This window comes from Oncorhynchus mykiss, chromosome 21, assembly GCF_057628025.1.
Source record: "Oncorhynchus mykiss isolate SJ-2025 chromosome 21, ASM5762802v1, whole genome shotgun sequence".
Lineage (NCBI taxonomy): Eukaryota > Metazoa > Chordata > Actinopteri > Salmoniformes > Salmonidae > Oncorhynchus > Oncorhynchus mykiss.
Window position 1 is genome coordinate 12,617,831 of NC_143042.1, and position 25,804 is coordinate 12,643,634.

The 25,804-nt window shown below is 44.7% G+C and overlaps 1 protein-coding gene across 18 annotated transcripts in view; it reads left to right on the forward strand.

The window, feature by feature from the left end:
• LOC110499997 (liprin-alpha-2) overlaps nucleotides 1-25,804 on the forward strand; it is a 233,083-nt gene that overhangs the window by 164,326 nt on the left and 42,953 nt on the right. For 4 of the 18 annotated variants that reach the window (XM_036957271.2, XM_090213818.1, XM_090213805.1 and 1 more), the window contains exons 4-15: nucleotides 914-1,078; nucleotides 2,378-2,452; nucleotides 11,109-11,219; nucleotides 14,440-14,673; nucleotides 15,452-15,598; nucleotides 20,761-20,895; nucleotides 22,188-22,271; nucleotides 22,593-22,724; nucleotides 22,832-22,894; nucleotides 23,249-23,346; nucleotides 24,329-24,467; nucleotides 25,220-25,440. In XM_036957271.2, the coding sequence (XP_036813166.1) occupies nucleotides 914-1,078; nucleotides 2,378-2,452; nucleotides 11,109-11,219; nucleotides 14,440-14,673; nucleotides 15,452-15,598; nucleotides 20,761-20,895; nucleotides 22,188-22,271; nucleotides 22,593-22,724; nucleotides 22,832-22,894; nucleotides 23,249-23,346; nucleotides 24,329-24,467; nucleotides 25,220-25,440 (1,604 nt within the window). The remainder of the gene's footprint in view (nucleotides 1-913; nucleotides 1,079-2,377; nucleotides 2,453-11,108; nucleotides 11,220-14,439; nucleotides 14,674-15,451; nucleotides 15,599-20,760; nucleotides 20,896-22,187; nucleotides 22,272-22,592; nucleotides 22,725-22,831; nucleotides 22,895-23,248; nucleotides 23,347-24,328; nucleotides 24,468-25,219; nucleotides 25,441-25,804) is intronic. The other 14 variants (XM_036957277.2, XM_090213819.1, XM_090213820.1 and 11 more) reach the window with 7 other exon arrangements.

The window sequence follows — 25,804 nt, forward strand, 5'->3', positions numbered from 1 at the left end:
GGTGGGTTCCTAACAGGACAGATAGCATCATCATTAGCAATTAGCTTGCTCTAATTAGTTGCTTGTCTGTGAGGCATGTGCATTCCCTCCAAAACACGAGGCCTTCATGGGACCAGGTTATGGGCCAAATATAGACCCCAAAAGCCTAGCTAGTCAGACTAGCACACTTAGACTTCTCTCAGGCCCCCATCCCTCCACTGTACCTGTGTGACACAGATCAGAGGCCAGTGTTCATCTTTATGGTCCCTGTGTGTCTCTACTCCTCGTCTCTCCTGTGCCCCCTACTCCCAGTGGACTCATCTCCTCTCTTTGTGCTGCTGGAAGTTGTCTCCCCAACACTTTCCGCTGAGAATGGATTCGGCACGCCGCCTACACCAGCCTGGCACAGTAACAACATTACCATCTATTTTGTGGGCAGTCCAGAGAGTTTTCATTGGTTTTGAGTGCCTTTATTGTTCCGAGTGCCATAATTGTTTTTCGTATGTCTCGTGTTATTCCACTTAAGGTTTATTCCCCCCCCCACCACCACCCCCTCCGACCAAAAGTTGGAAAATTAAATTAAATTACTAAATTGAGAAGATCTCGTTGGTTACTTTAATTTCTTTTCATTGCGGTTAATCAGGGTGGATATAAATAATGTATTTGGAGAATCACATGAAGACCAGTAACCTTGTGTGGTTGGTATATTACAGTCCAGTGGTCCGGCCACTACAGGTTGACATTTAGAATCATATCACTACATCTTCTCTGGTGCCAGGATAACTGATGATGCAGACAATTCCAGTAATAGCGCTGATGATGATGATGTCAATTTTGCAGATGAGGCAGATAGCCTTTATGATAATGATGCAGATAGGGATGATGATGATGATTATATTAGCACTAATTTCTGTCTCTATGTCTGTCTCTATAGTTGCTTCTGGAGCATCTGGAGTGCCTGGTGTCCAGGCATGAGCGGTCACTACGTATGACTGTGGTCAAGCGGCAGGCCCAGTCCCCCTCAGGCGTGTCCAGTGAGGTGGAGGTCCTCAAAGCGCTCAAGTCCCTGTTCGAGCATCACAAAGCTCTAGACGAGAAGGTAAGACCATACATTAGATTTGTATGCACAGTAGCTATTCTTGGTAGAATGGATTCTTCAATTGATGGTACAGTATATTTGACTGAAGACAGTACATACTGTATGGAGAGGCATTGTTAACACAGTGCCATCTTGGTATTGAATATTCTTTGTTTTGGCACAAGTCACAACCACAGCCGCCTGCCCTCCCACTGGCCCCAGCCCCAGCCTCTGCCCTCCCACTGGCCCCAGCCCCAGCCTCTGCTCTCCCTCAGGCCCCAGCCCCAGCCTCTGCTCTCCCTCAGGCCCCACCCCCAGCCTATGCTCTCCCTCAGGCCCCAGCCTCTGCCCTCCCACTGGCCCCAGCCCCAGCCTCTGCCCTCCCACTGGCCCCAGCCCCAGCCTCTCCTCTCCCACTGGCCCCCAGCCTCTGCTCTGCCTGTTGATTGATGGCCTCAGCCCCAGCCTCTGCTCTGCCTCAGGCCTGTTGATTGATGGCCTCAGCCCTCTGTAAGATGTCACGCCGGCTGCTGTAATCTAGTCAACCCTCCACAACAGACCCTATCATTTATAACGCGTCTCTCCAGGCCGCTGGACTAGGGAATAAAAGGCTTTTTTGATTCACGGGATGTTTTCTGCTCTGCGACGATCTGTCTGTGTGTTGCTGGGCTGTCCCGAGGAGTGGAGGGGAGGGAGGGGGAATGACTGCCCTGTAATCCAGGCTCAGCCTCCTCAGAGAGGCCTTCATCCTAGCGGGCCACAGCCCCGGCCATGGAGCACCACAGAGCTCACCAGTAAATGCTCCGTCAGTAGCATGACAAATACCTGAACGTGGTACATAGAGGAAGGCAGAGTAAGTCATACATTCACCCCCTTTGAGGAGGGGAGAAGAGGAGGAGGAGGAGGAGGAGTAGGGATGGGGAGGAGGGAGGGAGGGAAAGCTGCTCCCTGCAACTGATGCTAAAAAGCAATAAAAGCAGATACCCCTGGACAGAAGCTCAGGCCTGCCTTCAAGGCCAAGACAGAAGTGTTACTGTTGGGCTGAAGGCTGAGGGAGAGAGGGAACAGCGGCTTGCTCTCTCGCGGGAACATGGTATATCATGTCAACCCCGGGTTGAGGTGGGATGGTGGGTTGGTGGGGAGAGATAAATAGGCATATCTCACTGTTGTCTCCAACACTATCCATGCTATTTATCTGAGAGCTCAAAACCACACATCTACTACCATTAACTGCTAGAGCAGAGCTCCATGGTAAGGTCCTACCAGAGGTTGTGTACAGTAACGCACTCATGGCGGGTTGTTGTGTTTTGTTTTCCTCAGGTGAGGGAGAGACTGCGGGTGTCGCTAGAGAGGGTCTCTGCATTGGAGGAGGAGCTAACATCAGCCAACCAGGAGGTGAGAAACGTGTCACAGCATCATTTTCACAGGCATTCTGACTGTTTTTGTCAACCTTCAAAGCAGTCTGATGTTGACAGTTCGACTTAGGAGGACTCCTATTCAGGGGCTAGTCATTCTGTCTTAAGATGGAGTGCGGTGTGTGATGGGGTGAAGTATGGCGTTGACAGATGAGAGCTGGCCCGTGGCGTTAGCAGGGTGGCGTAACGCCTCTGCCCCCCATTCTCTCTCTGCCATTCTCTGCCAGGGCAGATGGTCATGTTCCAGCTGAGAGGAGCCCTCAGACTGGCGCTCTACCGGAGCCAAATTAACCACTCTGCACTGCCAGAGGGAGAGAGGGGGGGGGGGGGGGGAGAGGGAGGGAGGGAGAGAGAGAGAGATTTAAAATGCTGCTCTACCAGCCAAACAGACCTTATGAGGTGAGATGAAACCCTGGTCAAAGACTGATCTGCCCTGGGTATAGAAAACAAGTAAAGCTAGGGATGGAGTGAGGGGATGAGAGGAGAGAGAGGTTATAAGGTGCCATGAGATGGCGATATCTTTCACTTTGAGTTAGCCTAGTATTACCAGATGGATGACCGCTCCTGTATCCGTGTAGCGAATCATTTCGCGAGATCAGGCAGGTGTATGAGGCTAAGTTTGAGCCATAGACATGCAGTGTAAAGTGCATCTCATTTACTTAACCAAGTACAGTGTTACGCCTCAGCAGATATTTCACTGAGTCGAGACATACAGTGCCTTGCGAAAGTATTCGGCCCCCTTGAACTTTGCGACCTTTTGACACATTTCAGGCTTCAAACATAAAGATATAAAACTGTATTTTTTTGTGAAGAATCAACAACAAGTGGGACACAATCATGAAGTGGAACAACATTTATTGGATATTTCAAACTTTTTTAACAAATCAAAAACTGAAAAATTGGGCGTGCAAAATTATTCAGCCCCTTTACTTTCAGTGCAGCAAACTCTCTCCAGAAGTTCAGTGAGGATCTCTGAATGATCCAATGTTGACCTAAATGACTAATGATGATAAATACAATCCACCTGTGTGTAATCAAGTCTCCGTATAAATGCACCTGCACTGTGATAGTCTCAGAGGTCCGTTAAAAGCGCAGAGAGCATCATGAAGAACAAGGAACACACCAGGCAGGTCCGAGATACGGATTTGGATACAAAAATATTTCCCAAGCTTTAAACATCCCAAGGAGCACTGTGCAAGCGATAATATTGAAATGGAAGGAGTATCAGACCACTGCAAATCTACCAAGACCTGGCCGTCCCTCTAAACTTTCAGTTCATACAAGGAGAAGACTGATCAGAGATGCAGCCAAGAGGCCCATGATCACTCTGGATGAACTGCAGAGATCTACAGCTGAGGTGGGAGACTCTGTCCATAGGACAACAATCAGTCGTATATTGCACAAATCTGGCCTTTATGGAAGAGTGGCAAGAAAAAAGCCATTTCTTAAAGATATCCACAAAAAGTGTCGTTTAAAGTTTGCCACAAGCCACCTGGGAGACACACCAAACATGTGGAAGAAGGTGCTCTGGTCAGATGAAAGCAAAATTGAACTTTTTGGCAACAATGCAAAACCTTATGTTTGGCGTAAAAGCAACACAGCTGAACACACCATCCCCACTATCAAACATGGTGGTGGCAGCATCATGGTTTGGGCCTGCTTTTCTTCAGCAGGGACAGGGAAGATGGTTAAAATTGATGGGAAGATGGATGGAGCCAAATACAGGACCATTCTGGAAGAAAACCTGATGGAGTCTACAAAAGACCTGAGACTGGGACGGAGATTTGTCTTCCAACAAGACAATGATCCAAAACATAAAGCAAAATCTACAATGGAATGGTTCAAAAATAAACATATCCAGGTGTTAGAATGGCCAAGTCAAAGTCCAGACCTGAATCCAATCGAGAATCTGTGGAAAGAACTGAAAACTGCTGTTCACAAATGCTCTCCATCCAACCTCACTGAGCTCGAGCTGTTTTGCAAGGAGGAATGGGAAAAAATGTCAGTCTCTCGATGTGCAAAACTGATAGAGACATACCCCAAGCGACTTACAGCTGTAATCGCAGCAAAAGGTGGCGCTACAAAGTATTAACTTAAGGGGGCTGAATAATTTTGCACGCCCAATATTTCAGTTTTTGATTTTTTTTAAAAGTTTGAAATATCCAATAAATGTCGTTCCACTTCATGATTGTGTCCCACTTGTTGTTGATTCTTCACAAAAAAATACAGTTTTATATCTTTATGTTTGAAGCCTGAAATGTGGCAAAAGGTCGCAAAGTTCAAGGGGGCCGAATACTTTCGTAAGGCACTGTAGGTCTTTATTTGATTAAATAGTGTGACTATACTTCATTTGACTACAGTGGATACATGGTTAACTTTCCCGCTGTGTCATGGTGAGACAGTCATCTGAGTGAGTGGGTGTTGAGGCCCGGTGATGGAGGCTGTGGTTAAATAAGCACTGCTGAATAGAAACATCCACACTTCCACACGTCAGAGCCTCCGGGGAGGACGTTGGGTTCCAGTGGCTGCCTGCACCAGCTCCAGACTGTTAATTGATTTGGGATGGAGATCTGCCTCGAGTCGCTCTCCTCTGGGGCTCCAGTCTGCAGATAACACCACCTGCAATCCTGGAGCCTCCCATAGGGAGCTGCACTGCCTGATGACATAGATGACCTTCGACCTCTCAGTCTCAGGTGTTTAAGTGGTCCAGATTTGACCTCTCAGTCAAATCAAATCAAAGTTTATTCATCACGTGCGCTGAATACAACAGGTGTAGTCCTTACAGTGAAATGCTTACTTACAGGCTCTAACCAATAGTGCAAAAAAGTTATTAGGTGAATAATAGGTAGGTATAGAAATAAAACAACAGATTTGGTCCAGATTTGACCTCTCAGTCTATAGGTGTTTAAGTGGTCCAGATTTGACCTCTCAGTCTATAGGTGTTTAAGTGGTCCAGATTTGACCTCTCTGTCTCAGGTGTTTAAGTGGTCCTGATTTGACCTCTCAGTGTCAGGTGTTTAAGTGGTCCAGATTAGAGGTCGACCGATTAATCGAAATGGCTGATTAATTAGGGCCGATTTCAAGTTTTCGGAAATCGGTATTTTTGGACACCGATTTTGTCGATTAAAAAACAAATATATATATATATATATATATATATATAAATATATATATATATATGTATATATATATATATATATATATATATTATTAGATTTTTGTACAACTTTATTTAACGAGGCAAGTCAGTTAAGAACACATTCTTATTTTCAATGACGGCCTAGGAACGGTGGGTTAACTGCCTTGTTCGGGGGCAGAACGACAGATTTTTACCTTGTCAGCTCAGGGATTCAATCTTGCAACCTTACGGTTAACTAGTCCAACGCTCTAACCACCTGCCTCACGAGGAGCCTGCCTGTTACGCGAATGCAGAAAGAAGCCAAGGCAAGTTGCTAGCTAGCATTAAACTTATCTTATAAAAAACAATCAATCATAATCACTAGTTATAACTACACATGGTTGATGATATTACTAGTTTATCTAGCGTGTCCTGCGTTGCATATAATCGATGCGGTGCGCATTCGTGAAAAAGGACTGTCGTTGCTCCAACGTGTACCTAACCATAAACATCAATGCCTTTCTTAAAATCAATACACAGAAGTATATATTTTTAAACCTGCATATTTAGGTAAAAGAAATCCAGGTTAGCAGGCAATATTAACCAGGTGAAATTGTGTCACTTCTCTTGCGTTCATTGCACGCAGAGTCAGTGTATATGCAACAGTTTGGGCCGCCTGGCTCATTGCGAACTAATTTGCCAAAATTGTACGTAATTATGACATAACATTGAAGGTTGTACAATGTAACAGCAATATTTAAACTTAGGGATTCCATCCGTTAGATAAAATACTGAACGGTTCCGTATTTCACTGAAAGAATAAACGTTTTGTTTTGGAAATGATAGTTTCCGGATTCTACCATATTAATGACCTAAGGCTCGTATTTCTGTGTGTTATGTTATAATTAAGCCTATGATTTGATAGAGCAGTCTGACTGAGCGATGGTAGGCACCAGCAGGCTCGTAAGCATTCATTCAAACAGCACTTTAGTGCGTTTTGCCAGCAGCTCTTCGCAATGCTTCATGCATTGCGCTGTTTATGACTTCAAGCCTATCAACTCCCGAGATTAGGCTGGTGTAACCGATGTGAAATGGCTAGCTAGTTAGTTTCAAACGTCACTCGCTCTGAGACTTGGAGTAGTTGTTCCCCTTGCTCTGCATGGGTAACGCTGCTTCGAGGGTGGCTGTTGTCGATGTGTTCCTGGTTCGAGCCCAGGTAGCGGCGAGGAGAGGGATGGAAGCTACACTGTTACACTGGCAATACTAAAGTGCCTATAAGAACATCCAATAGTCAAAGGTATATGAAATACAAATGGTATAGAGAGAAATAGTCCTATAATTCCTATAATAACTACAACCTAAAACTTCTTACCTGGGACTCTTGTTAAAAGGAACCACCGGCTTTCATATGTTCTCATGTTCTGAGCAAGGAACTAAAACGTTAGCTTTCTTACATGGCACATATTGCACTTTTGCTTTCTTCTCCAACACTTTGTTTTTGCATTATTTAAACCAAATTGAACATGTTTCATTATTTGCTTGAGGCTAAATTAATTTTATTGATGTATTATATTAAGTTCAAATAAGTGTTCATTCAGTATTGTAGTAATTGTCATTATTACAAATAAATAAATAAAATCAGCCGATTAATCGGTATCAACTTTTTTGGTCCTCCAATAATCGGTATCGGTATCAGCATTGAAAAATCATAATCGGTCGACCTCTAGTCCAGATTTGACCTCTCAATCTCAGATGTTTAAGTGGTCAAGATTTGATTTATATTGTGCGTACTCTCTCAGAGCTGATTTATTTATGATGTTTCAATTTAGAGTTAAATAAATAGTGCAGTTGTTTTAAATACAGACCCGGCTCACATAAATGGAATGGGAGTAGATTCTGTAGAATGTGTCAGGAGGTTGATGAATTCCCCGCAAAACCTCTGGGGCCTCTGGGCTTGGTCCCCCGCCAAGGGACCAATCAAACCTGCATAAGATCCTACAAAGGCTGCTGGGAGAGAGAGAGAGACTGTAACTTCTGTTACTCTATGTTATCCGGTCTCTCTTATTCATTTCCTGGTTGGAATTCTAGAGGGTATCCCCAAGGTGTCACCCACTCTATACAATGAAAAATGAACCGGTGCTATAAAATTCAAGCCAACAGGTTTCCAGTGTTTGTGTGTGTGTGTGCACGTGTGCCTGTCTGTGTGACTGATCTTAATTCAGAGCCATTGCCGCATATAGCAACCTGCTCCAGGCCCTCGGCTCCACCAAATCAATCTTGTACACCGAGAGATTTCACGTCACCTTCCTGTCCAATCTCCTTTTGCTCCTTCACACTAAAACAGACAATTACTTATCGGAGAGGTGGAGACGAAGGAAGTCAGGAAATGATGTCTCCTAGTGTCTCCTGGTGTCTCTGATGTCTGCTAGTGTCTCCTGGTGTCTCCTGGTGACTCTGGTGTCTCCTGGTGTCTCTTATGTCTCTGGTGTCTTCTGGTGTCTCGTGGTGTCTCCTGATGTCTCTTATGTCTCTGGTGTCTTCTGGTGTCTTCTGGTGTCTCGTGGTGTCTCCTGATGTCTCTTGGTGTCTTGGATGTCTCCTGTTGTCTCTGGTGTCTCTTGATGTCTCTGGTGTCTCTTGATGTCTCTGGTGTCTCTTGATGTCTCTGGTGTCTCTTGATGTCTCTGGTGTCTCCTGGTGTCTCTGATGTCTATTGGTGTCTCCGATGTCTCCTTGTGTCTCTGATGTTTTCTGGGCTTTGATGAGATGAACTAATACTACATCAAAGGGAAAGATGGCCACTTTCAATTTGCTTCTGTAAACATTTTTCTAATTTGAGAGCAACCACAGCCACAGCAGCAAGGCTCAGTCTATCATTTGTTATCCTGGGTGTCTGTCGGGAGGAGGTGTGTGTGTGTGTGTGCGTGTGCGTGTGTGCACCCCTTATGTCGAGAGCCAACCGTTTGATCTCTGTACCTGAAAAATGATAGACGCTCCCCAACGTGCCAGCCAAAACATAAGAAGGTGTAATTGCACCCCTCATTAAAAGAATGGAAAGAGAGAGAGAGGCAGCAATATGCAACAGCAAGCAAATCCACTGTCTGTGGATGAAATCTCAAACCCTGTGTTAGGATGTTGTCGAGGCTTAATGTAAAGGGAATCCTCCATTGTAATTGTGGAATAATCCCTCCCTGCCCTTTGCCCTCTTAGAATGAAAATAATGTAATACTTGCGTCTAGTGAGTGCCTCCATCTGTGCTGTAAAAAGTGGTGTTTTATAGTTGTATAGCTATAAGGCTATTGATGACCAGTGTCAGAGGCAGTTGTGTTGCATTTTCACATCAATCATTGTTTATTGATATTGGTGTCATTGAATGCCCTCTAAGTCTTGAACGCAGCTCAACTGGAGCGGTTGGTGAAACACTTGGCAACCGTATTGGATTCTCTCACTGTTGTTTTATTGTGATGTCATCGCCTCCTTCTGAGAAATGTAATTATGTCGGTCTCTCCAGGGTGCAGACACAGCCAAGTCATAGATCTGGGATTCCCACAAATGGGAAGTGTCCAACAAATATTCATGCTTAACTTATTTATTGTAGACAGAGATGGCATTCCAATAGCAGTAATACTGATATACTGTGTGGCTTTTACTGATCAGGACTGGAGGGCCCTATTGCAGCACTGCCTCAGTCAGTACAGTAATATGATGTATTGCCATGTTTAGCAAAATACACTATTATACAGTAGATTCATAACTGTCATAGGCTGCTACATTATCCTTCCTGGATTGTTCTCTCAATCATTGCCGTCATAATATTGCCGTCTTGTCACGCCCTGGCCATAGAGAGGCTTTTTAATCTCTATTTTGTTTAGGCCAGTGTGTGACTAGGGTGGGCATTCTATGTTCTTTTTTCTATGTTTTTGTATTTCTTTGTTTTTGGCCCGGTATGGTTCTCAATCAGGGACAGCTGTCTGTCGTTGTCTCTGATTGAGAACCATACTTAGGTAGCTTTTTCCCACCTGTGTTTGTGGGTAGTTGCTTTCTGTTTTTGTGTCTGCACCAGACAGAACTGTTTCGGTTGTTCTCGTTGTTGTTTTGTCATTCAGTGTTCTGTTCTATTCAATAATGATAAACACGTACCACGCTGCACCTTGGTCCTCGCCTTCTTCCACCAACAGTCGTTACACGTCTCCGATGGGGGGGAAAAAGGTTGGCTTGTTTCCTAAATCCAGATGAAATCCTGAGATTAAAGCCTAAAATAACCTGTGATCAGTGGTAATAGCAGCATGCTGTCATTTTATTCACACTTCCATATCCTGTCTGTCTCCCAACTGGGTCTGTTCTTTATGGTAAATCTGGCGACGTCTGTGCTCATGATTACATAATAATGGATAGTGAGCAGACTAATATTTGACTGTGTACTGGATGACAGGCTACAGGTATTTATGACACTGACATGGTGCATCTCTCTACTGTAGTTGTCATACAGTGATATCACGGCTTTTCTACAAATATTTTCAAACACAAAAATATGACAGTTATGCAAAAACTAAAATATGGTTAGCACATCATAAAACAATGACGGTCTTCTCCTAGTTTCAAGGTCTGGGAGGTTTCCCTGGAACTGACTTGTGAAGGCTGACCCTACAGGCATCATGTAGTCTCCCTGGTATTGCTGTCACTTGTGTTTAGTGATGGTGTAAAATGGCGTTAGAAGTGAGGGGGCTCCATAAAGGAATACATACCATGCTGTTTGTGCTGTCCAAGAATAGGTTGTAGTCCAACAATTTGGACAATTATAGCTGTGTCTCTACCCGGCTATTTCCCCCCCTGAATCAGCTGTCCCTGTCAGGGGAATCCTCAATATGCTTTTCATGTCACTGGTTTGTAGCCCCTGGCAACGTGATTAAGAGTGAACACCAGATTCTTCAGGAGAGAGAGAGGACGGGTTCGCTGAACAAGATAATCATAGTGATCACGTTAATACCTAGACATAATATGACATAGCTGGCAGCGTAATGTTCCAGAAATTCCTACACAGACAAACTGTAACAGTAGGAAATAACCTGTTAGCGGTCATTGAGTAAATATTTAGGTTGTTTGTGTTTTGAAAAGTGAATGAGATCCTGACCCTTGACCTTAATACATTTGCACATCAGTTGTATTCCCCTCAGGCACTGACAGGACAGCCCCATGCCTGGCTGGAGCTGACAATTGTGTGTGTGCGCGTATCTGTGTGTGTGTGTGTGTGTGTGTGTATGCACATGTGCCTGCATGTGTGATTGACAGCTAGGCTGATCTCTGCTGTGTATTGTTATTCTAGACCTGTGTATTAATCTCTGTCCTGTGTCCCTTTCTGTGTATTGTTATTCTAGACCTGTGTATTAATCTCTGTCCTGTGTCCCTTTCTGTGTATTGTTATTCTAGACCTGTGTATTAATCTCTGTCCTGTGTCCCTCTCTGTGTATTGTTATTCTAGACCTGTGCATTAATCTCTGTCCCGTGTCCCTCTCTGCAGATTGTGGCCTTACGGGAGCAGAATGCCCACATCCAGAGGAAGGTGGCGTCAGGGGACGGGTCAGAGGACATGCTGGAGGGCACTGATGCCAGCCAGAAGGTACATAGCAAGGTGGGCGTTCATTGCGTTTGCTGTCCTTCTTTTTCTCTGTCAATATCCACAGCTTTTTATTGTTGATTATTTATCTCATGTTACTATCATTACGTTGACAGGGCTAACACTCAACATTTCAGTTTTCACATCAACGTAAACGTGTGGGATATACATACTTTTCAACCCCCATTTTCCTTGTTTCAACACAGTTGTCCTTCTCATAGTCTGTGTTATCAGTATCATCGTGGTATCAAGCATGTTATCACTTCACTAGCTCGATAGATACAGGCCTTCACTGTCAGCACAGTGTCTTTGAGCAGCCAGCTAGGCAGCGTGAACAATCAGGTGACGTGTACTGTCTATGACCCCACCAGATTCCATTATACTGGAGCTCCCAAACTTCTGACTACATCTGCATACCAATGTTCTGAGATCAAATGTCCCATAATGCATCCACACTTCCATGATTACTCAGACCAAAGTGAAGCACAGTACCTTGAGCAGTCAAAGCGTAGAGAATTTCCCAATCCTCTCAGATATCAATACAGCACTTAGAATGCTGTGTTGGTTTGGATGTGAGCCGAATCTCTAGGCTCGTGGATGAGCTGCACTTCGTGATGGGGACGCGTTGTCAGGAGTGTACGATTCAGTTGAGCCTGACAGCTGTCTGTGGCCTGTCACTCTACAGAGTAGGGGGGTGGGGATGAGGGTGGTTGGGAGGTTGAAACTCCCCGTCACACACACCCTCCTTGGGGTTAGTGAGAGGGGAGACACTCACTGTCACCATGCTGAGGTTTGAAGAGGTAGTCATGGCAGCCTCGTTAAGGTTCCATCCAGAGGTAGTCATGGCAGCCTCGTTAAGATTCCATCCAGAGGTAGTCATGACAGCCTCGTTAAGGTTCCATCCAGAGGTAGTCATGGCAGCCTCGTTAAGGTTCCATCCAGAGGTAGTCATGGCAGCCTCTTTAAGGTTCCATCCAGAGGTAGTCATGGCAGCCTCGTTAAGGTTCCATCCAGAGGTGGTCATGGCAGCCTCGTTAAGGTTCCATCCAGAGGTGGTCATGGCAGCCTCGTTAAGGTTCCATCCAGAGGTAGTCATGGCAGCCTCGTTAAGGTTCCATCCAGAGGTAGTCATGGCAGCCTCGTTAAGGTTCCATCCAGAGGTAGTCATGGCAGCCTCGTTAAGGTTCCATCCAGAGGTAGTCATGGCAGCCTCGTTAAGGTTCCATCCAGAGGTAATCATGGCAGCCTCGTTAAGGTTCCATCCAGAGGTAGTCATGGCAGCCTCTTTAAGGTTCCATCCAGAGGTAGTCATGGCAGCCTCGTTAAGGTTCCATCCAGAGGTAGTCATGGCAGCCTCGTTAAGGTTCCATCCAGAGGTAGTCATGGCAGCCTCTTTAAGGTTCCATCCAGAGGTAGTGACACGGATGATCTGCAGGGCTAGTTTCTCCCGGGGGGCGGGTTAGAGCCCTCCTCTCCGTCTCACTGCTCCTGGGTAGAAGGGTGTTGGAGTAGAGTGAACACACAGGCTAACGCCATCGTCAGGCTGTCGTCACCCATGTGACAGGTGGAGGGGTGTGTGTGTTGTGTGGGTGCACGTGTTGCGCCTGAATGAACCAACAAGTCACATCATGACGCGGGGCATAGAGCTAGCTTTACCTGACGGGCCTGCTAATACAGGCAGACAGCCATGGCCTTTCCCTTCACTCTCTGTATCAACCACTTTTCTGCACTTCTAACCATCAAGGCCTCAATATTATATAGCGATCGAATAGTAAAACCAAGAAGATTTAACCATAGAGGTAATCTTTTACAGTTAGCAATTTCAAAAGATAACAATAAAACCTAAGTTAGGCTAGCTTTTACTGACATGCCCAAGCCATGGCTGTTGGGCTCCCCTACTGCAATTTAGCAGCGCTGTAAAGTTGCTGTGATATATAGACAACTATACGTATGAAACGGGTCTATTTTAGCAGCGCTGTAAAGTTGCTGTGATATATAGACAGCTAGATGTATAAAACGGGTCTAATTTAGCAAAAGGAAACGGTGCACAGTAGCTTGTTCCCTACCAGATCAATCTGCCTCCATGGAGAAACAATGTTTAACTCCATGTCAATCCCTCCTAAAGGCATTGTTACGAGTGTCAAGTCCACCTCGTCCCCAACTGGATAACTTCCCTGCAGGCTTTACGAGTATACTCTCAGACGCGCCGCAATTAAGTTTTTATTTCGAGAACCGGCTGTATAACTTGTTATCTCTGGGAAAAGTTCAAACCAGCCTGCACTAAAAGCCAAGCTAAGATAAATCCCAAGTTTGTCCATTATGAGAGTAGACTGTTGTGTTGGTATTTAAACCAGTGGGCTGATTTAATGGGGCCTGTTGCCTTACACAGTGAATCATTGGTCACAGGAAGTAGGGAGAGAGGCCCAATTAGGGATGTCTGGCCAGATGGATGGGTATGGACGACAGCTGGCCCTGATACATGAGGATGGGTAGAGGAGGGAGAGAGAGGGGGGTGGGGGTAGGAGAAAGAGAGAAGGGCACGAGAGATGGGAGAGGAGAGACCGATAGACAGAGAGAGGGAGAGGAAAATAAACTCTCCCCCCCTACCCCCCCCCCTCTCTCTCTGTCTCTCTCTCTCTCTCTGTGTCTCTCTCTCTCTCTCTCCCTCCCTCCCTCCCTCCCAGAGTCGAACCAAATCGTATTCCTAATGCAAGTGCCAAACCAATCTCTCAATGCAGTCTGGAGTAATCTTTATAGTGCCTCCGTCACCCTGGCTGTGTGTCCATCTGAAATTAAACCAGAATACGGGGCCAACAACCTCCAGGTCCTAAATGTGTTAGAGCTCTAACGCTATCTTTCTCCACTGGGAAATGCAAAGGTCTGAAGAGGGATCTAGTCTCATTCAAGGCCCTCTCAGCCTGTACTTCAGCACTCACTGCAGAAGGCTTGACTGGAAATTATGTTGTTTCCGCTCATCCATTTAAATTCTGCTAGCTAAAACAGTTTGTGTCATGGGACCTAACTGACATAAAGCATCCTTGAGTTGGTAGAAAAGTGCTGTATTACAAGGTTAAGGTCAATTCCATTATTTCAAACAAATCAATCCACAGAAATTGCTGAAAAGCTTTTTTGAAATTCATAAGGACTTTTGAGTCTTTACTCCTGATTTGACTGAATGGAAATGGACTTTACACAGTAAGAGTCTCTCTCATTCCCTCTGCCCCTGGTCCTCCAGCGCCTGTCCAACGGCTCCATGGAGTCGGCCCATGAGGCCAGCCAGGTGGTGGAGCTGCAGGACCTGCTGGAGAAGCAGAACTATGAGCTGGCCCAGATGAAGGAGCGCATGTCCTCCCTGTCGTCCCGCGTCTCCGAGGTGGAGCAGGAGCTGGACACCGCGCGCAAGGACCTCATTAAGACAGAGGAGATGAGTACCAAGTACCAGAGGGACATCAAAGAGGTGAGGAGAGAGGTACATTCAAATGAGATGCACCCACTCTCTAAGGAGAGACACACACACGCACTGTTAGTTGAGAGTTAGGGTTGTTGAGAACATACATTAACAAGCATGAGGGACCTATGCATTCACTCCCTCAACCTCCTCTCTGATGACGAGGAGTTACTGCCTCAGACAATCTGGATGGTTCTTGGAAAAGTAATGTATCCAGGCTTCTTTCTACACATTGGTACTTAGAGATGGTCTCTACTCATCTGTCCTGTGCTATAGGCAGACCATTATATATCACACAATCACTGGCCCCTCTGATTTGGAGGAGAATTTAATGTCTATCCAGTGATGTGAATCAGAATGTGACCTGGCTCTTGGTCCACCTAGCTAGCGGCTAGCCCTGGTTGAGATTGCTATTGATTGCTAATGATGATGGCAGGCTGGGCTCAGGGAGTAAGATCCAGCTAGTACACTGATCTCAGATCCTTTATCAGCCCAGCCCTCTTAAGTAATTACCACTGTCTGAGAACAGTGTTATATCATAACAACGCTGGAGGACATTTCCTTCCCCTCTATACACACACTCACTGAGACTCCATACAGGAAATTAACCGTAGGAAATTTAGGGAGATACGGTTTGTGCTGTTGAGAAGGAAATGTACTCAACTGTGTGTGTGTGTGTGTGTGTGTGTGTGTGTGTGTGTGTGTGTGTGTGTGTGTGTGTGTGTGTGTGTGTGTGTGTGTGTGTGTGTGTGTGTGTGTGTGTGTGTGTGTGTGTGTGTGTGTGTGTGACTGACTACAGGCTATGTGTCAGAAGGAGGACATGGAAGAGAGGATCGTCACTCTGGAGAAGCGGTACCTCAGCGCCCAGAGAGAGTCCACCTCCCTGCACGACATCAGTGACAAACTGGAGAATGAGCTGGCCAATAAGGAAGCCTTCCTCAGACAGGTCACTTACCCTCTTCCACCAATCCTAACTTTAACCATTAGAGTGGTGGGGGAGCTGGGGGGGATACAAAACTGAGCTAAGATCAGCATCTGAGGGATACTTCTTCAACCTACAGCTGTGGTCCCCACTGACCCAATTTAAACCTTTGGTTTTATGGTCACAACCCAGAAGGAATCAGAAGTGACCCCACCTTGGGTTCCACCCACCTAGAAAAACCATGTCCTTTAGTACATGTTATTGCTAAGGCAAAACTCAATTCCATCTGGCGTTTCTGGTTTAACAAAACTCAATTCCATCTGGTGTTTCTGGTTTAACAAAACTCAATTCCATCTGGCGTTTCTGGTTTAACAAAACTCAATTCCATCTGGCGTTTCTGGTTTAACAAAACTCAATTCCATCTGGCGTTTCTGGTTTAACAAAACTCAATTCCATCTGGCGTTTCTGGTTTAACAAAACTCAATTCCATCTGGCGTCTCTGGTTTAACAAAACTCAATCCCATCTGGCGTTTCTGGTTTAACAAAACTCAATCCCATCTGGCGTCTCTGGTTTAAAGGAGATCTCCATGGGCTCAGGAGGCTGATCGTTCTCTACATTAAGGGAGTACCGTAGTTACAATAGCATACATATTTGCTGAAATCCCCTGCGATCTGGAGAATAACACAGCGTCCGTTGCCAGTAGTGGATCAAGGATAACTCTCGTCTTTGATTAATACGAGTTTAGAACATTCTGAAACGAGAGGACATCTTGACATTGTGTTTAACTCCAGCTGAGTCATTTGTGTATGGGTCAGGGTTTTTATTGTAGTTACTTGAAGATGCTGTGTGGGTGGATGTGCATGGTTTCTGTGCCTGAGTTATTTGGTATTGTGAATAATGTTATGGTTAAGGAGGGGGAGCAATCACAGATACAGCACCAACAGCTGAGCTCAAGGCAGATGGATTTTCATAAATTTGTATTGCCAAGCTATAGAGAACACACACACACACACACACACATGAATCCGCATTGCTAGACAGAAAGTACTCCGTGCACATTTAAGCAATAAGGCCCGAGGAGGTGTGGTATATGGACACCGGCTAAGGGCTGTTCTTATGTACGTTGCAATGTGGAGTAATTGGATACAGCCCTTAGCCGTGGTATATTGGCCATATACCACAAACCCCCGAGGAGCCTTATTGCTATTATAAACTGGTTATCAACGTTATCAGAGCAGTAAAATTAAACGTTTTGTCACACCCCTGGTATACGGTCTGATATGTCAGCCAATCAGCATTCAGGGTTCAAACCACCCAGTTTATAAAATGAAATAAACCATAAGCAATTTTCATGTGCAATTTTCTAAACTTACATTTCTAATCCAATGTTTGCCCTTGGTTTGCCTCTGGCATCGGTCCCTTGCGATGGCATCCTGGCCCATTCCCTTGCCACTAGGAAATTTGGGCTAAGTCTAACTCTGAACTTCAATCAGGGAGAGTTGAATGATACTCCATCCAACAGAATTCTCAGAGCATACAGAAATAAAGCCCCCTCCCATGGACCCAGCACACATCACACCACCACCCCTGCTGATCTGGTTTTTCGTGTTGCCTTGCCAATGGCCTAGCCCCAGGGCCTTGGCACTGACTGTTGGAGACGAGCCACTCAGGAGAGACGAAAAGGGGAGACAGAAAGATTGAAGGAAGGATGGAGAGCGAGAGAGGATGCAGTGAATAATTTCCCAAAGCTGGGTGCTGGGCCTGTAAATACATACAGTAGTAGTAAACACACAGTATAGCAGAGAGACACACACAGAGAGCCCTGATCTGGCCCCTCTAGGCCCCCCACGGCCCCTAGCCCACTCATGTCTAATTACTGGGTATGGGCTGCCAAGGCCAATGCTATAGGGGGGACTGGAGCTTCTGTTGCTGGTGGAGACAGCTGCCGAATAGTTCCTGGAAATGGAACAGACTGAAACTGAGCAGAGCCAGGAGGAAGATTGACTGGGACATAGGGAAATAGAGGTTTCACTTTGTCTCTACTGCTGTACCTTACATGATGTATACTAGGAGTCTGCATCTTTTCCTTTCAAGACGATTCAATACATATCTAGATACAAGGGCTCCAATATGATATAGGAACGATACATTTAGTTTGAAACGATTCGGTGCACTTCGGTTTGAGGAGAGAACGAATCGATGCGATTTGATGCGGTACGATTAGATGCAGAAACATTTGTTGCGTAAACACATTCATTTTCAATATCTGCTGCTGATGAGGCTCATGAGTTGAACCTCTCTGAGCTGAATCTGTCTATTCTGACGTGTGTGTGTGTCTTTGTGAATTATGTATGTCTATGGTGTATGTAACTATGAAGGCACCTGAGCTGAGCCACCCCACTATCAGATTAGGGGTGGCAATGTTTTTTGTCCCCCCCACTTTGCTTCTGAAATCACCATCACCCACTAATTCACTTGTCATTTTTGCAGATGAAGTGTTTGATGTAGTAATGTATCAATATGTATCGTTTACAAATTAGCTATGACACGGGCAATGAATATAGAGCACAATTTTGAATTTCACCCCCCATCTCCAAATCGAATGGTTTTGACCATTTGGAAATTTTTATGGAGTTAGATTATTTTCTCCTCTTGCTTCCGCCGTGCAGTGAGCCTCACAAAGTGATTTCTGTCCTCGTTATGAAATGATCAACTTTTCCCTGTATATAAAAAAAGAAACATATACACTGAATGTTTTAAACAGCACTACCAAATGTTTTGCTGTTGGTGAACCTGAACAATCAAAATCAAATCTATTGTAAAACCCGTTCAGCAGGTATAGTCAGATGAGAGTTATATCTCTGGTAGTTTCATTTTATTGCAGTAAAACACCATTTTCAACAGTGCATAGATAACAATAACCTAGCAAATTACAGAGGTTGTCATTCAATTAATAAAGCCTAATATCACGCAAGCTATTGTAGTGTTTGAATGCTGAAGGTGCCGCGTAGATGTGTAGATGTGTAGACCTCTCGTTGGTCAGTTTGCGAAACTGGGAACGGTGCGCAGTTTGACTAGGATACTGATATTGCCCGGGGTTGTTTAGCTAAATGACTTGTAGATCAATGACTTTCAACACAGTTACAGTTGAAGTCGGAAGTTTACATACACCTTAGCCAAATACATTTAAACTCAGTTTTTCACAATTCCTGACATTTAATCCCAGTAAAAAAAAAAAATTCCCTGTCTTAGGTCAGTTAGGATCAGCACTTTATTTTAAGAATGTGAAATGTCAGAATAATAGTAGAGAGAACGATTATTTGCAGATTTGATTTCTTTCATCACATTCCCAGTAGTTCAGAAGTTTACATACACTCAGTTAGTATTTGGTAGCATTGCCTTTAAATTGTTTAACTTGGGTCAAACGTTTCGGGTAGCCTTCCACAAGCTTCCCACAATAAGTTGGGTTAATTTTTGGGCCATTCCTCCTGACAGAGCTGGTGTAACTGAGTCAGGTCTGCCCACACATTTTCTATAGGATTGAGGTCATGGCTTTGTGATGGCCACTCCAATACCTTGACTTTGTTGTCCTTAAGCCATGTTGCCACAACTTTAGAAGTATGTTTGGGGTTATTGTCCATTTGGAAGACCCATTTGCGACCAAGCTTTAACTTCCTGACTGATATCTTGAGATGTTGCTTCAATATATCCACATGATTTTCCTGCCTCATGATGCTATCTATTTTGTGAAGTGCACAAGTCCCTTCCGCAGCAAAGCACCCCCACAACATGATGCTGCCACCCCCGTGCTTCACGGTTGGGATGGTGTTCTTCGGCTTGCAAGCATCCCACTTTTTCCTCCAAACATAATGATGGTCATTATGGCCAAACAGTTCTATTTTTGTTTCATCAGACCAGAGGACATTTCTCCAATAAGTACAATCTTTGTCCCCATGTGCAGTTGCAAACCATAGTCTGGTTTTTTTTATGGTGGTTTTGGAGCAGTGGCTTCTTCCTTGCTGACCCGCCTTTCAGGTTTTGTCGATGTAGGACTCGTTTTACTGTGGATATAGACACTTTTGTACCTGTTTCCTCCAGCATCTTCACAAGGTCCTTTGCTGTCGTTCTAGGGTGGATTTGCACTTTTCTCACCAAAGTATGTTCATCTCTAGGAGACAGTATGACGGCTGCGTGGTCCCATGGTGTTTATATTTGCGTACTATTGTTTGTACAGATGAACGTAGTACCTTCAGGCATTTGGAAATTGCTCCCAAGGATGAACCAGACTTGTGTAGGTCTACAATTTTTTTTCTGAGGTTGTGGCTGATTTCTTTTGATTTTCCCATGGTGTCAAGTAAGGAGGCACTGACTTTGAAGGTAGGCCTGAAATGCGTCCACAGGTACACCTTCAATTGACTCAAATGATGTCAATTAGCCTATCAGAAGCTTCTAAAGCCATGACATCATTTTCTGGAATTATATATATATTAACATCTGACCCACTGGAATTGTGATATAGTGAATTATAAGTTAAATAATCTGTCTGTAAACAATTGTTGGGAAAAATGACTTGGTGTCATGCACAAAGTAGATGTCCAAACCGACTTGCCAAAACTATAGTTTGTTAACAAGAAATTTATGGAGTGGTTTAAAAACGAGTTTTAATGACTCCAACCTAAGAATATGTAAACTTCCGACTTCATCTGTAAATGCAGTTGGACACTGAACGAGAGGACGCATCAGCTGTCGCTAAAGATGAGAGGTGTTTTCAGAAGATAGAATGTAATATGAGCAGAACATTTTAGTGAACCAGCGATTCATAACGTTTTAATAAATTTTCTGACTGATCCATGCTGCATTTGGATCGGTTTAGGGTCCGCGGAACGATGCACTTGTATCTTAAACATTTGATTAGGGACCTGATGCGTATCATTACATCCCTAATGTTTTCTCTATGTAGTAGAAGGTTGTCTGTGTTTCTGATATAGAATGACTTCAGTATATATGCTGTATTCTGTTCTATATGTATTACATGTGACTTAGTCTGTCCAGAAATACTCCGAAAGCTCTCTTGGGATTGGCATTGAGTGGTACTCCATGTGTGATATGGGTCGAGGTCATAAGTCACAATGTTTCCCCCTGTGTGTATGTGCTTGTTTCTCTGTGTGTGTGTATGTGTGTGCAGATGGAGGATAAGAACAGGCAGCTGCTGGAGCGTTTGGAGCTAGCAGAGCAGAAGCTGCAGCAGACCATGAGAAAGGCTGAGACCCTGCCAGAGGTAGAGGCTGAACTGGCCCAGAGGATAGCAGCACTCACCAAGGTGAGAGGACACACACACACACACACACACACACACACACACACATACACGGTCACACACACATAAACACACTTGTATGCATGCAGACACAGACACAGCACACGTTGCTCCCATCATTAAAGTAACTCCAGTGCTTCCAGATTTCTATGAAATATGACCTAAAATGAAATACAATATGAGTGAAATAGTTTCCTTCCCAAAAATGTTTTAAATGATTATGTTAAAACGCATAGTTTCTATGTTGGAATGTTATGGGCATACCGCAACAACTGAATGGTGTGGGCGTATACCAGTCATATAAAATATTCATGCAAGTAGACCGCTGATTGGCCAGCTCATCCTCCAGGAGGAAATATCAAGCATTTTTGAAACAGTCTGTTTGAGATACAAGTTTGAGGTGGGGTTTTGTATGTGTTCTTTTCCAATTTATGCTTTAGCCACAAATACAAGGGATGAGGATGAGTAGGATGAGTCAACAAAATGATTTGGGTATGAGTTAACAGAATATGAACTTTTAAAAGTGAGATTTTCACTGGACAGTTACTTTAACCACTCCATCATATTCTAGGAGAGGTCATTTCAAAACTGCTTATGTATAACTGATTATCATCATACATGTAGAATATTCCAGAGTGAGTCTTTTCAATGATGTGTTGTTTGTTATGTGTTAGTACTGTATGTGCAGGCTATGCATGCGATCACCTCTGACCCTGTGATATGTTCCTCTCCTCTCCTGCTGCCCCATAGTCTGACTCGAGCTCCGCCTCCTCTCCTGATGATTATCAGTTTGTTATGGAAGCTAAACTCCAAGACATGAACTCCATTCTTAGGAAGGTAGTCCCACAGGGTGCCACAGTACTGTCGCTAACTACTAGACTACATTTGTAAAAAATTAAAACAATCCATGCTGGTTTTTATTTATTTCTGTTGTCACGAGTCATTGTACTGAGATTGCTTGTTGGGGATATTTGTTTTTCCTTGTGTCCGTAGGCAGGGTTGAAACTGTGGGGATAGCTGCATGTCACTGGCTGGGCTCATTGCTAGTAGACTTAACTGCTGCAGCAACTGCTTGTGACCTGGCCCTTCTCTCACCTCTCTCTCTACCTGTGCTTTGGTGATCTATCTGTTCCATCTGAGACTGGAGGAGGAGAGGCTTTTGGCTCTGTCTTGTCTTGTTGCCCCTGCATTATGTGTCTGTGTTGCCCTCCATGGCTGCTAAACTGGCGGGTCACTGTGCCCCCTGCCCCCCTTTCTCTCTCCCCCCACCCCTGTCTGTGTGGTGGCCCCTGCAGGCAGAGGAGCGTCACGGCAGTATCGAGGAACGCATGAGGCACCTGGAGGGCCAGCTGGAGGAGAAGCACCAGGAGTTGCTCAGAGTGAGTCACCCCCAGGGGACTATGATAACATGCTAGGCTAGGTTATGCTACATGATGCTACATTCCACCTATTCACTGACCATGGGCAGCCTAGCATGCTAGCTGCCATAAGGCCATTAAGCTACATGCTGCCCATCACAGCCTGGCTTCATTGCACCTGCTCCTCATAGATGTTTAAGAGAAGGACTTTGCATTATCCAGATGACTTGTTTCAGTATTTTACAACATTAGAGTGGTTAGAAAATGCACTCGTGTGGTAAGACATACTGTCAAGCTTCTGCTTTTGAAAGTCACACACTTTGTATTTTTTGTCCCCCTCAGGCTCGGCAGAGAGAAAAGATGAACGAGGAACACAACAAGCGCCTGTCGGACACGGTGGACAGACTTCTCACAGAGTCCAACGAACGTCTTCAACTCCACCTGAAAGAGAGGATGGCTGCTCTGGAAGAGAAGGTTAAACATGGAGACCACATCAATACCAATATGTCCTAAAGTTTTATTTCAGATGAATTTGAGGAAATGTCCATAGATTGACTGGAATACTTCCCTTTCCATTTCAGAACGTTTTAATACAAGACTCGGAAGGCTACAGAAAACAGTACGAGGATTCAATCCATGAAAAAGTAAATCCCCCCGATCAGAAGTTATTACATTTTCCCTCCCTCAGTTTAGAATTTTACATGAGGTTGGTTTAATAAAGTGCTTTTTAATAGATAAATAATGATCTGGGTGTTGGACTTTGGGTTTAATTTGTTATCATCTTCTCCATTGAATATTCACAAGAAACCGTTGCTCTCGGTTCAGATAGTGAGATAGAAATCCATAACCACGCAGAGTACGAGAACTGACGAGCAAGTGCTGTCCAATCATGTTGTGGAGATTGAAATTGCAATCCAGGGTTTTACGGTAATGAATAAGAAACTTCACAAGGTTTTCTGTACACCTCATGTTGTCCCTGTTTCCCGGCTTCCCTCCAGACTCATCTGGCAGATGAGATAGACAAGCTGAGATCAGAGTTGGACCAGTTCCGACTGAGAACAGGCTCACTCACAGAACCCACTCTGTCACGGTATGGGTGAGTTTGTAGGACTGTGTGTGTGTGTGTGTGTGTGTGTGTGTGTGTGTGTGTGTATAGACACTGAGTGTACAAAACATTATGAACACCTTCCTAATATTGAGTTGTACCCCCCCCCCCTTTTGTCCTCAATTCATCGGGGCATGGACTCTACAAGGTGTCGAAAGCGTTCCACAGGGATGCTGGCCCATGTTGACTCCAATGCTTCTCACAGTTTTTTCAAGTTGGCTGGATGTCCTTTGGGTGGTGGACCATTCTTGATACACACCATTCTTTATACAAAACCCAGCACAGTTGCAGTTCTTGACACAAACCAGTGCCCCTGGCACCTACTACCATATCCTGTTCCATTGCACTTAAATATTTTGTCTTGCCCATTGGCACACAAGGCACACATACACAATCCATGTCTCAATTGTCTCAAGGCTTAAAAATCCTTCTTTAACCTGTCTCCTCCCCTTCATCTACACTGATTTGAAGGGATCATGGCTTTCACCTGGATTCACCAGGTCATTCTGTGTCATGGAAAGAGCAGGTGTCATTAATGTTTGGTACTCTATCTGTGTGTGTGTGTGTGTGTGTGTGTGTGTGGGTGGGGGGGGGGGATTACTTTGATTTTTCCACTGACAAAATGTGTGATAAAGTCCAAATAACTGGGCTGGAGTTCTGTGATGACAGCAGCTGTCATGATCTCCTGATTGTCCTCTTTAGTCACAACTCATTAGAAAAGCAATTTGCCACCGGTTGAAAACCACACAAGCACTGACTGTTGATTCCTTACAAATTGCATGATGCGTCACAACATTGTCTTCCGACTAGATAAACAAGCAGGCCATTTTAAACAAGCAGATCCTCTTGGTTTTGGTATTATTCTTTGCACAATATCTGCCATTTCAATACTGCCTTCAGTTTGAACAAAGTTGATGTTACGGTGACTGACATGCGTGTTCTGTCTCGCTATATCTATCTATCTATCTATCAGGTCTCACCTGGACACGTCGGGGGAGCTCCGATTCTCCCTTGGCTCCCTGGCTGAGACCCAGTCAGACCACTACCGGTCAGCCAAGGTCATCCGCAGGCCCAGGAGAGGACGCATGGGTCTCCGCAGGGACGAGAGCAAGGTCAGGAACTAGTCTTTCTCTGGTCAGCCCTGGCTGAGGTAGAGGCAGTACCAGGTCTATTCTATCCATTAAGCCAGGAAAGCTTAAATAAGTACAGATAAAGTCTTTGAACTCAGGTCTGTATGACATACATGGTTGCATGGAGCCAGACTGTTAGCATTAGCATGACAGAGGGAAAACTGTTGGAGATGGGTATGATTGGTTAGCATTAGCATGACAGAGGGAAAACTGTTGGAGATGGTTGTCATTGCCTTTGAGGATCATTGTTGTAAAGTGCTACTGTTACAGTGTCTCAGGATTGAACACAGCAATAACCTGGAGATAAATACTGACATTCAGCAGTAATCTTAGAAGCATGTTTTAGCATATTTTTATTTTTATTAAAAACTCTTTAAAGGCTTGTTAAGATACTTTGGGACGTATTAAAAGTCAAGCCTCCTTATTTTGTCTGATGAAAGGTGAATTAGTAGAGACATTTTAAGCTCCCTGAAGCTGACAGCTTAGCCAATTATTTTATAAAACCAAAATACTGCATTGAATGCATTAATCATAATGTGTGCTGTAATATTTGTACAGTGCAAAAAAATATTCAAGTCTCTTCACATTAAACTTTCACATCTCTCTACAGTTATGTCATCCTGCCCATGATGTTTTACCAGGATTACCTCAAGAACACTCCCTTCCCTTGATTAGTGTACACTTCCCTTGATTACTGCACACTTCTGTATCTGTAAACCCTCCCTCCCCTACAGGCTAAGTCACTGGGGGAGCACGAGTGGCGCTCTCAGCAGCTAGGCATCCTGGGTAGCCACCCCTTTGAGAGTGAGATGTCTGACATGTCGGACATTGATGACGATGACCGGGAGACCATGTTCAGCTCCATGGACCTGCTGTCCCCCGGCGGTCACTCAGACGCCCAGACCCTAGCCATGATGCTGCAGGAGCAGCTGGACGCCATTAACAAAGAGATACGGTACGGGACCTTAACCCTGCTCTTATTTGACAGACCATGCTAGGGACTAGACATTTACCTGACCTTAACCCTGCTCTTATTGGACAGACCATGCTAGGGACTAGACATTTACCTGACCTTAACCCTGCTCTTATTGGACAGACCATGCTAGGGACTAGACATTTACCTGACCTTAACCCTGCTCTTATTGGACAGACCATGCTAGGGACCAGACATTTAACTGAACTTAACCCTGCTCTTATTGGACGGACCATGCTAGGGACCAGACATTTACCTGACTTTAACCAATTATTATCGGTCAGACCATGCTAGTGACTAGACATTTACCTGGCTTTAACCCTGCTGTTATTGGACAGACCATGCT